Source organism: Mastigoproctus giganteus, chromosome 1 (genome assembly GCF_048544385.1).
Source record: "Mastigoproctus giganteus isolate SK-2022 chromosome 1, ASM4854438v1, whole genome shotgun sequence".
NCBI lineage: Eukaryota > Metazoa > Arthropoda > Arachnida > Uropygi > Thelyphonidae > Mastigoproctus > Mastigoproctus giganteus.
In genome coordinates, this window is record NC_143575.1 from 90,672,290 (window position 1) to 90,685,336 (window position 13,047).

The 13,047-nt window shown below is 38.0% G+C and overlaps 1 protein-coding gene across 1 annotated transcript in view; it reads left to right on the forward strand.

The window, feature by feature from the left end:
* The window catches only part of LOC150090984 (voltage-gated inwardly rectifying potassium channel KCNH6-like), a 490,763-nt gene that overhangs the window by 419,000 nt on the left and 58,716 nt on the right, over positions 1 to 13,047 (forward strand). Inside the window, exons 14-15 of the mRNA XM_090379306.1 lie at positions 7,236 to 7,466; positions 7,747 to 8,125. Of these exons, the coding sequence (XP_090235432.1) occupies positions 7,236 to 7,466; positions 7,747 to 8,125 (610 nt within the window). The remainder of the gene's footprint in view (positions 1 to 7,235; positions 7,467 to 7,746; positions 8,126 to 13,047) is intronic.

Here is a 13,047-nt window from a genome sequence, read left to right on the forward strand (position 1 = left end):
CTCTGCCAACCTTTGTATCATCTTCAAACTTTGACATTAAGTTTGATATACCTTCATCAATATCATTGATAAATATACAAAACAACAATGGGCCCAACACCGAACCCTGAGGGACACCACTAAAATATTAGTCCACGTAGAGCAGTACCCATTGATTACCACTCTCTGTCTTCTCCTACTCAACCATCCTTTTATTCATTGTAGCAACTTGCCCTTAATGCTATACTGCTCCAATTTGTATAGTAGTCTTACATGTGCACAGTATCAAAAGCTTTCCTGAAATCCAAGTATATGATATCAACATTATTTTTTGCATCCAGTTCCTTTGTGACTACATCATAGTATGAAATTAAATTGGTCAGACAAGGCTTCCCCTTGACAAACCCACGCTGTATCTGAATTATTACTTCTGTCTTGTCTAGATGATCCTGCAACTGTTCTTTAACCAGTGATGCCATTATTTTCCTTGGAACAGAAGTCAAACTAACAGTTCTGTAATTACACGTGTCACCCTTCGATCCCCCTTTATGAATAAGAGATACATTTGCATATCTCCAGTCTGTGTGGAATTCCCCCAAGTCCAAGGATGCTCTCATAATTGTGGCTAAGGACCTGCTTACTTCCTTTGCCACTTCCTTTAATATAACTGGATAGGTTCTATCTACTCCAGGTGCATTTCTTATGTTTAACTTCAGCAATTTCTCCTCCACTTTGGTCTCAGTTATTAAAAACATTGCACTCCCTGTTACAGTTTGATAAACATCTGGCCCATTCCTCCTTGAATAACTCCTCATGTGTGAATGTAGATGCAAAATACTCATTTAGTTTGGCAGCTATCTGAGAATGATCATCTACAGTTAAACCATTAATATCAAGTGGACCAATCTGATTCATCACCTTCCTTTTAGAGTTTATATAAGTAAAGATTTTTCATAATCTGCCTTACCTTCGCTTGCCTAACCTCCTTTGTGACTTGATTACAGATTAGCTTGTATCTACCATAAGCTTCTGTGTCGCATGACAATTTATGTGTCCTATGCATTTTTCTTCTCTGCCCTGAGTCTCATAATTCATCTGATGTCCATTTGGGCCTAAACCTAGAGCAGTATTTCTTAGTTGGAAAAAAACACCTAGTATGCCTCCGTAGCCAGGTGGGCAGGAGCAGCAATGTGTATTACACGTGTCTTGATTAGACCGGGGTTTGAGCTCGTGCCCACCAAATACAGAGGATGTGGTAAGGTCAGGGAATGACCACCGCATATCCCCGAAGCAATATGGCCTTAGTTGCTAATGCTCCTAAAAACCAAATAACAAACAAACAAACAAATGCCTAGTAGCTTCCAAAATTATTTCCTTGAATGCTTCCCATTTATAATTATAAATTATAAATTTATAATTTATAAGCCGACCGGGCTAGCCGAGTGGGTAAAGTACCTGCCCGGCAACCCAAAGGTCGCGGGTTCGATTCTCACCTCGGGCTTGGATCAAAGTACTGCAAAAACCTTGGGAGGTGCAATATGGCCACAGAAGCCGATGCGCCAACAACTACCAAATCAAAAAAAAAAATAAATAAATAAATAATTTATAATTTGGGAACATCATCAGATGGTCCCACTATATAGAATCTAAAAAATCTCTGAGAACACTGTAGTTACCTTTACGAAAGCAAAAACCCTTCCGTTTACTCCAGATGGTAGTTACATCATTGAGTAAATCCCACATCCGTACACTGTGATCACTGCCACCTAGTGGTTCCTTTATCTGTGTTACATTGGCTTTTGTCTGGGCATCAGTATTATGCTGGGGCTGGGCTTTAATATTCTGAATTACCTAAAATGCTTCGAACACTGCCTAAGTTCCACGAATGGTTTGGATGTTACTAAACCTTAATGAAAGCATGTCCCAGTACACGCCTGAACTTATGCGATAGTCTAGTGGTTTTACAATAGGACAATGATCTCTGTGCTCTAAAGATCTATTCAGTGTCATGGTAAATAGAACTTGCAGCTTGGATCAGCATTGTGTTTTTCACTCCAAGACCCTATCTATTATAGTCAGGACTTGGAATGCCACAAATTATGGTTCCTTTACTATAAATCTTGTGCTAAGGATAACAGGTAAGAGGCAAGGATACTTAAACAAAACATAATTTATTGTTACTACTTCGTCAGAGATATATTTATAATATATATATGGACAGAATGTCTTTTTCTCACACTACCATAAATAAGAATGATACTTTATATGTCTCTAACTAGTGATATGGGTTTAGTGAAATATTTATGATCTTCATGTGGTCCTCCTGTGGTATCTTGCTTGTACTCTAGTTTACAATCCTCCTCTCACAAGAGTATACAGGTACTGCACTAAACCTTGTGTGAATATCTGTGTTTGTGTAAACACATTAACACTAATAGATTAACTGGACAAGTTAAACTCTAATTTGTAAGGTAATGTATCATGACGTGTTACATCAATAAATGTACTAATGAGGAGGGATGCTTATATGCTAATAAAAGAGGGTAGAAGTAAGTAAAACTTATCATTATAATAAATGATTTGGTCCAACTGTTTCTGGAATGGCAACTGTATCACTCTCATCCTATTACATTCCACTGAAAACGTCAGCTAGGGGGTCTTTGGGCAGTGTAATTTCTGGGTAACACAATTTCGTCTTCTTCACTCTGAGGAGTAGGGTTTTGACGTGGGGATGATTCTAAGATCCAGGAGAAAACAAGCCAAGGAGTGCCAATTGGCAAAAAGCAGCAATCTTGTCAGGAGAAATGGGGTTTCTCTAATATTCTGGGCCAGTCTTCAATCCGTCTGGAACCTTTTCTCCACTCTTTGAAGCTCTCTATTTGAACCGACTATGAACTGCACTGACTCTCTGCTTTTTTCTCAGCTCTCTACTCAAACCACCTCTGAACTGCACTGACTCTCTCTGCTTTTCTCAACTCTCTCCTTTGGTCTAAACTTCCCCGTCCTTTGCCCTGCCTGAGTATAAATAGGTTCCCCCCTTTTACACTTTCCATGCTCCCATTGGTCCAGAGCTCGTCTTGGTGGGGAAACTAAATTCCCAGGGCTGATATCTGAGGACAAAAGTACAACAAAAAAAAAAGGAGTTACATCAATGTGAAAATGAAACTCATATTTGTTCTGGGTGAGATTTCCTGATCTCTGAACTCGGAAATCTAATTCCTGCAAAAGGAACTGCCCAACACAATCTACTCTGCAGTTATTAGATTCTGGTTACTCCTTAAAGTCTGTTTTAATTGTCATAATTTCTTCTTATCCGATAAAGATAATCAAGCACCTCTTTCTTATCTGTACTTTCTATCTCCCATTATGGTCAGGAACTGATCAAGTAACGGCCTCCTGTTGTGCCGTGACCCAGCTAATAAAGGTGGGATTGCACCATAATTACTGACCTTACTTAATATGGTGCCAGAGAAGCATGCGCTCTAGCGGGGAAAAAAGGAAAGGAATGCCGATAAGTGTGGTGTTGTGTTTCGTACTCCCTGTAGTACAGTACAGAGAAAAAGTATGGGGTAGCTTAAAGGCAGATATATGGTGGAAATACCATTATTTCCACATCTAAATTCTTAATGCATGAATAATCACTGCTGATAAATAAATTAAATAAATTTTCTGTTTATACTCCAGGATGGCCAAATGGTCAGAGGAGTTCACAAGATAGACAGAATACAAGAAGCAGCACCATATTTAGCAGTCATGGGCTTGAACCCCTGTTACTCAAGGCACGTGTACTTATGCACCTGTGTGCCTGATCACTACGGTGGCCTTTTAATAATCAGATCAAGAGTGTTACTCCCTCTTGTTGCCTCTCTAACATGCTACTGTAGAAAATAATCATCCAATAAATCCACAAAAGCCTTGCTAGTGTGCGAATGACCAACCTACAAATTCCAATCTATATCTGGGAAGTTAAAATCCCTTATTAAAAGACACTCTGATTTACTGGCCCGCTATTTCTCTGTATCATTATTCATTGTACTCATCTGATTCATTAGGCCTAAAACAAACTCCTACCCTCATTTTTGCTTTCCCAGTGCTTATGTCACACCAAACTGACTAAACATTGCACAGTCCATCTATGTCAACTGGATGCACTTCATTAGATTTTATGTGTTTCTTAACTAAAGCAATAACTAACAGCCTAACCCATCCTCCCTTCCTGTCCTATCTGTCCTTTCTGTACACATTGTATTCCTCAAATTCCAATTCTGTATCCCTTATATCTGAGTGGCACCACAGCTCTGATATCCCAACAATATCTATCTCGGATGTCTTAACGAGCACTTCAAATTCATCAAATTTATTTACTATATTCCTAGCATTGGTGTACATGCAAGTATATATGAACCTGTTCTTACTCTTAGTTACTCCAACACAGCCCATGTATTTACTTGTTTCATGACTCCCAGCAGTTCCTGAAATCTCCAGCAACTGGCTTTCTGGGTTGCTACTCATTCCAATAGAAGCAGTGCAAGAATTATTTCCACCTCTGCTTCGGCTACTGTTAATCTATTAGTCTACGGATCCCTCCAAGCTAGCAGTTTTCCGACCCACCTAACGTTGCCTCGATAGCATCAGCAAATATTCTTGCACCCCTTCTGTATCCCATCCCTGTAGAAGCAATTTCTCCTGTTAACAAGCACAGACCACGCTGAGAAAAATTCTGGCCCCTGAGCCTTGCACAATCTCTCCTGGGCCAAATTGATTGACAAGGCTCTCATCATATACTCCCTCCTATTGTGTCTGGGCAGGATTGCAGACACTTCCAAATTTAACCCTAACTCACAACTTTTTCTCAGCATTGACCTGTACTTGCTTAGTAAATCTGCAGATCTCTTACACTTAATGTTATTAGTGCCAACATGTACAACAATATCACCTTTTGTGCCCTTAAAAGATGATATCTGATCTATAACATCATCAACTTTTGCCCCTGGCAGACATACCCTGGTCCCATTCCACCTATCCTTTTTGCACGATCTATTTCCCATTTCCTTGAAAATTGAGTCACTAACAATAACTAGCTCCTTTGGGACCAGTGCTTTAATCCTTTGAAGTAAATTTTAAATGTTTATTTTTTTCCATTCTTTAACTGGTAGGAATTCTGATGGATAGGTTTTTGTGCTGAGACTTATTCAAATGTCTTGCCTACCCCTAGCAAATTAGTAACTATTATAGGTACAACTATAGTCTGGCCTTTATAATGTAATTTTCAGGGTGACTTAGGTAATTTCCAACATTTTGCAAAAATTTATTCCATACTACTTTAGTGGTAGTGGACTGGGTTGTTTACTGAAGTGAAGCAGAGTCAGGAATTTTTTTTTGTGTTGCCATCTTATAAGCATTGCTTTTGCACAAGCATGTTTAAACAGTATCAGGTTTCCATTGGTGGAATAGCATCACTATTTCCCCCAAGTTTTGTTTTGCTCATTTCTTGCTTCAGTACATTCAGTAGACTACCATAATTTTGGGTATTTTGGAAATGTATCGAATCTTTGATTGCCTGATCTGCTGCACGCAATTTTTTTTCTGTGATGTGTTTTACCACTTTGTTTATTGATTTCTAATATTTGGATAAAATGAGTTAACCAAATATATTCCGCATTGCATTGTCTAGTTTCAGTCTTGGAATTTTGCATAACTAACATGCAAAGTCCTTTGAATGTTAATTATGTAAAGAGTCTTTGTTGTTAAGGTAGAAATCACTGGGTTCCAGGTAGTTACTGGAATCAGAGAGGGAGAGAAAATAGATAAATATAATGCTGCATTAGATGAGTGGGGAAATAAAATTAGACATTTATGGAGAGATTATGTTGGTCTGTTCTATGATCTGACCACATTAGTTTGCTTCAGAACTTCCCCGTGGGGGGGGGAGTATGACCATTAAAATCACCTAAGAGGCGTAAGAGAGATGGTAGTTAAAGAAAAGGTTGTCGGACTCATTCTGAGTAACATTAGTTCCTGGTTGGAGGTAATTGGAACGTACTGTAAGAAGAAAACCAACTGTTATGCAAACCATTACAGCTTCTAAATTACCACCAAAAGAAAGTGGTTGTGTCAGAAAGTAGTTGTTCACCATGATTGCTGGACCATCACAATTGAAATAATTTAATGGATTAGGTAAATATGCTCTAGTTTGACAATTTAGGTAGCTTGCTTTGATTTGATTTGGTGGTTTAGCTGTGTCAAAACTAAGGATTAGGTTTCTGGTTGGGATGATATTGCTTTCTCTGTTTTTTTTTTTAGTTCAATGCATATTTCTTCTTTGGAGATTTGGAGCAGGTACCATTCTGATATTACAGTACAACCCTTGAAGTGTTTAAAGTGGCATGGGGAGTTACCTTAATGGGTGTTCCTCAGAAGTTTGTTGCATATAGTAATAACTCTGAGTGCATAGAACATGTGGTTTCAACCTGTACATTGCCAGAACATAATCATTTTATATTTTTTAATCTCCAACTAATCCTTCTAACCCTTCTTGTGTAATAATAATAATAATAATAATAAAGGGGAGACATATTACAGTGTTTATTCACTTGTGGTGATGATGAGAAAGAGGTAATTTTGTGTATTTGTTTCTATCAGTTGTCTTTTGACTTAGTTTTTTTTTTTTATGTTTTCAACTGACTATTAGGTTGGGTCTTCAATGAAGACCCTGAAGGATGAGGATTTGTGTTGCTTATTTTGCTCTTTTAGCTCTGGGAGGGTTAATTTCCTCTCCCAGGTTATCAGCCCCATCACGTGGAGGTAAGAGCAGTGCCACTTAAGGTGACAAGAGATTAAGATTAAAAGGGTTAGTATGAATGCATTTATTAATTTTATTATTATTCAATAACTTTTTTTTCCTAACTCCTTTACTCACAGAAACAAATGAATATAGAGGCATGGCTATATTACTCAGAAAGTCACTGTGATCACTAATAAACTTGCATGGCACCTGAGAGCCACTGGGTGCTAGAACTGCTTTCCCTTCTATTTCTTTCTCTTTCAGTTTCTACTTGAAAAAATTTTTAAATTTTAAAATTGTGTTTTTAACTTCTACCCAGTGAACAACTGTGTAAAAAGATGCTTTTGTTTTAAAGATTTTATGAAATTATTTGAATTCATTTATCCATTTCCATTCATCAACTCTTATATTCATATTAACATAAAAATTTAATTGTTAGATTGCTATATTTAATTGTTAGATGTGCTTCTAGGTGCTATATCCAGCGTTACCAACCTTACTAGTGCTGTATTCAGTGGAAGCGGAACTATGAGATCTCGATCCCCCAGCCCCTCAAGAAGAATTGAGGAAGGAGGAAAAGAAGAAGACAGGCCAGAATCCAGAGAGACAAGGTCACGATCATCTGTGTCAAGATCGTTATCTTCATCAGCTGATGTTATTGAATCAAAGGAGAAGACGCCCCTTTTGGATGCTGCAGAGCCAAGTGAGTGTCTTTCAGAGCACATTTTGTTTATTTATGCTTAGAGGTCATTCTTAATTCTTGTTACATGGTTTCCTTTTAAGATTTTGTTAAAGTTCAAAAAAAATTAAAGATAATGGGCAATATTTAAAATATTAAACAGGGCAAATATACTTTATTTTGAAAACTAGGAACACTCGGTTCAATTGTACATAGCCAAGTGCTACTAGGATAAAGAATTAAAATTCTGCTCTAATTAACTGACTTTGTGATATGAACAACTCTTTCACTTTTCAATATTTAGTATCAGAAGCAGGATCTATTACGGCATCATCTATCTCCTGTAAAGCTGTCGTACCAAGCTCACTAGAGGGCACCAGTAGGCAAGATGCACCTTCTACTTCTACCTCTCAGCCTCTCCTTGATGGAAGTGGAGATACAGGTCAAAGGTCAAAGTCAGGACCAGGTCGGCTAACTTCGGGTGCTAGCAGTTCCTCCGCCCCCCGTACATCCAGTAGTATGCCGAAATCCAGTTCCTCCATGACTATTCCTTTATCATGTACCTCCAGTAATGGGCAGACACCTGGAGACGAAATTTCGTCCCCTGATCAGCAGTCAATGCCTCTCCAGGACACTTGCCAGGACTTCTATGCACTAGAAACAAGGATAGATAACCTGAGCAGGTAAGATATACAAAAAAAAGATCTTTTGTTAATTTAATAGGTTTTCTGTCTGTGGATAGATTTTCTTAGTATCATTTCATGTTGGTTTTTTTGGCTTTAAATTTTAGACTCAAAGACTACTTAAGTCAATTTCTGAGCAAGCAACAAGTGAACAAGTATCTCAACTAAAATATTTTGCAGGAGAATTGTTATAAAGCAGGAAACTATCGCTACTCCAGGTTTTGGCTGAGTAAATATACAGTATTTTAGTAACTACAAAATAGCTAGAGCTTATGTTGAATTCACTGATTTGGTGATCGCTGTACTTTTTTCTTTCAGTGATGTGAAACAGTAATTTCTCGAAATGATTTTCTACATTTTTTCAGAAGAATACTTAAAATTTTGTCTTTTCTGCTTAGACCTTGCATTAAGGGTTGGCCTCTTGTTATATAAATACAAAAAGTAACATAATTTTACTGAAATATAAAATGTAGTAAGTTCTGCATAAATAATGTTTATTTATACCCATTAAGGCTGTGGGGGGCTTGTGTGTGTGTGTGTGTGTGTGTGTGTGTGTGTGTGTGTGTGTGTGTGTGTGTGTGTGTGTGTGTGTGTGTGTGTGTGTGTGTGTGTGCCTTGTTAAATTTTTGGGGATTATCTGAGACACATGGGGACGAAATTTTGTCCCCTGATCAGCAGTCAATGCCTCTCATATTCCTTGTCAAATATTCCATGTTAAAAAATTTAGTTTGATGAAATATACCAGATTATTTTAGCTGGGGATGAGCTTAGCTGAAATTCTTGAGTGAGCTCCCTTGTTAAGAAATTGGCATCATACCCTTGCATTACAACAACAAGAAAGTGAGGAATAACACATAAGACTAAAGCTTTTCTTAAATGATGTGCCCTGAGGCAAAGAAATTTTTACATAATTTTATATTTTAGTTTTACATCTGCTTCTGCAAATAACTGCTACACACAATCATAGATAAACAATAAGTGGATCCAAATTACAATTATCATCAGCTTTTTGGGTTTAGTATTAAATAATAAACTTTGTTTTCAGGCACAGGTAACACATCGTCAAACCACTAACTTACAGAAACTTAACATACACCCTATGATCAGTACCAGTGACATCATGGAACACAGATAGAAACTCTCTGCTGCCTTTGTAGAGAATTTTAATCAGATTGTGGCTGGTTTATGCATCCCCAGTATATGCCTCAGCCAGAAAAGCATTTTACAATGCATCAACACTATTCAGCACAGTGCTGCTGGCAGCCCTCAGAACTTCCAGATTTGAAAAGCTTATGTGCAGAGGCAAGCCTCTTAAGTCTATTTGCAGTGAAAGTATAGCCTTCTTACACATTCCAGTTGAAAATATTTCTATGAACCTCAGTGGAGGATCACAGAAATATTTGCTTTTATGATTCTGAGCCTAGCAAATTCAACCTGCAGGACTTTAGCTTAAAGAATTGTTATACAACTGGGACCTCAACTGGGCAAAATTCATTAGGATACTGATAACCTAATTTGCCACAGAAGATTGTTATTCTTCACAGGATGAGCCAGGAATGCATTTCAAGTACAGTGCATACGCAATTCTGAAAAGACATGGTTGGGGGGGGGATATTACATGATGAAAGTATTGTCAATCAGTTCGGCCCTGGAGAGACTGTGCAAGGTTCATAGGGTAGAATTTTTCTCAGTTTTATTTGTGTTTGTTAACAGGAGAGATGGTTTTTACAAGGATGGGATACAGTTAAACAGAAGCAGTGAGAGAATACTTGTTGATGCCGTTGGGGCAGTGTTAGGTAGGTTGGAAAGCCGCAAACTAGGGAGGGGAGACACAGACTAACAGATTATTAGCAGCCACAGACAGAGGTGCAAGTAATATCAAAGAGAAACTGTTCAAGCCTTAGACCTAAACAGATGTTATATGAACTGATGAGGCTAATGTATGAGATGCATATAAATTATCAGGTGATACTGCCCTTTAACAATGTATCCAGCTCTTAATTGAATTCATTCAAACTTTCCATTTCCACAACAACAGATGGAAGTTAGTTCCAACAATCAACTATCCATTTACTGAAGGCAAACCTCTGCGCATTTATCCTGCAACTATCCATTCTCAGTTTAAATTTATGCCCAACTGCTCAATTTGCAGAACTGAAGCCTTTCTTAGTAAGAAAACATTTTTGTTCCCTGTATCAATCTCATTCTCTTCTCTGTACCCATTCCAGCAGATCTACCTCCTTTATAAAATGAAGCCTCCAGACCTATATAAAGTAATCAAGATGTTATTGCCTTGTAAAATGGGATAATCAGTTCCCTATCCTTGCTAGCAAAGTTCCTGTATGTCATTGACAAAATCCCGGGAGCTATCCTGGCAGCCTGTCTGCACAATTACCTTCAGGTGTTTTTCATTTTCCACTACCCTGAGTGTAGTACCACACAGTTGGTACCGTTAATTTAGGATTTGTGCAATCCATATACAGTAGTAGTAGTAGTAGTAGTGGCATGTGATGCAAGAAAGCAAATGTATGAGCTTATGCAGCATCAGCCAAAAAAAAAAAAAATCACACCATTCCCTCCAAATGCCTGTCCAGTTCCTCCTTAAATTTATTTAACCTATCAACTTCCACAACGACAGATGGAAGTTTGTTCCAGCAATTAACCACCCGCTGGCTAAAGGCAAATTTCCACACATCTATTCTACATCTGTCCTTTCGTAATTTGAATTTATGTTCCCTTAGGCTCGTAATCTGAACAAGTGGAAGGATCCCATCAGAATTCAGTGTGCTGAACCCATTCAAGGCCTTATACACCTCAATCAGATCACCATGCAGGTGCCTAGTCTCCAGCCACTGCAATTTGCAGAACTTAAGCCTCTCTTGATAAGAGGATCCCTTCATTCCCCTCACCAATCTTGTTGCCCTTCTCTGTACACACTCAAGTAAATCTACATCCTTCCTAAAATGAGGCCTCCACACCTGTACGCAGTACTCAAGGCATGGCCTGACCATTGCCTTATACAGAGGGATAATCACCTCCTTTTCCCTGCTAGCAAAATTCCTATATATCATTAACAAAACCCCATGACCTGCCCTGGCAGCCTGTCTGCATTGCTCAGAAAACTTCATATCTGCCTGCACAATTACTCCCAGGTCTTTTTCATTTTCTACCACCTTAAGTGTAGTACCACACAGTTGGTACGTTTCTCTGGGGTTACTTCTACCTATATGCAGTACTTTGCATTTGTCAAGGTTAAACTTCAGTTGCCACTTCTTAGCCCATCTGCCCAAATTATCTAGATCCTGTTGCAGTAGCACACTGCCATTACTGTCATTAACAACCCTGCCAACCTTTGTATCATCTGCAAACTTCGACATTAAGCCTGATATACCTTCATCAATATCATTGATAAATATACAAAACAACAGTGGACCTAACACCGAACCCTGTGGGACTCCACTAATAACATTAGTCCAAGAAGAGCAGCACCCATTGATTACCACCCTCTGTCTTTTCGCACTTAACCTCATATTTGTCAATGTTGAACTTCAACTGCTGCTTCTCAGCTCATCTGCCTAATTTTTCTAGATCTTGCTACAGTAGCGTACCTTAATTATTGTCATTAAGTGGCAATGGAAATTTGACATTGACAAATGTAAGGTACCGCAGATTAACATGCCAACTGTGTGATACCATACTCAGGAAAAAGGAGAATGAAAAATACATGCTCGTAATTGTGCAGTTAGATATGATGAGTATCTTCTCAACCTTCAAGTCATGCCTGGTACTAAGTAGCATAGGTTCTAATACTTTTCATGGTTGGAGTTGTTTTCATTAAAAAAAAGCAGTTTGTGTACCCCCATACACACTAAAGATGTTTTATTTTATGTGAAAACATCCTTGGCTTGGACGAGGTTAAAGAATTTTAGGAATTATATAACTGTATAAGACCATTGCAGTCACGGAAAGGTGACTGCAATGGTCTTATACAGTTTTTAAATTATTTTAAGTGGAATCAACTGATAATTAACAATTGTAAATTATAAATGGAAGGCTTACAGGAAAGTAATTGTAAAGGCTGCTGAGATTTTCATACTATAGCATATTTTTCAAGGTTTCAATCTAATTGGATGTCAGATGAACTGATGAGACTATTGGCAGAGAGTAAAAATAAATGAGATGATTATAAATTATCAGGGGACACAAGTCTACAATAAGTATAAACTAAGTCTACAATGAAGTCATTAAGTGGATTAGGTGGGCAAGTCAGATTACAAGAAGTCGCTATGAATGCAAATAAAAGTAGCAAACATATCTTTGCTTATGATAAAACTAGAAAGAAAGGGCTGAACCACAATTAGTTTCCACTATGAATGGCATATCTGTTGAGGATCTTGTCAGACTGCTGACAAACTGAATAAAGATTTTGCATCTATGTACATGTCTTTGCAAGTGTACCCTTTGTTCCCATCAATAGTCACATTGCTGTGCTCTGCACCCATTCCAACAGATCCATATCTTTCCTAAAATGAGGTTTCCAGCTTGCTATTCAGTACTCAAGATGTAGCCTAACTGTTGCCTTATACAACTGGATAAACACCTCCTTATCCCTACTGGCAAAATTCATGTATATTATTAGTAGCTTATTCACACTGCTGAGAGAACTTTATGTTTAAGTGCACAAGTAACCTCAGGTCACACAACTTCTCCCTCCCCTCCTGTTTATCTTCTTGACCTTGTTCATGTAACACCATGCAAGTACATTATGGGAATTTTTATAGACTTCAGTGGAGCTTTCAATTCAATCTGGTGGAAGACAGTTCTCTGCCTATGATTAGCAAATGATTGTCATCTATCTTTAGGGTGATCAAGAAATACTTCAAGAATCATTTGATTTTAGTGAAAGCTGACTATGATTCTGT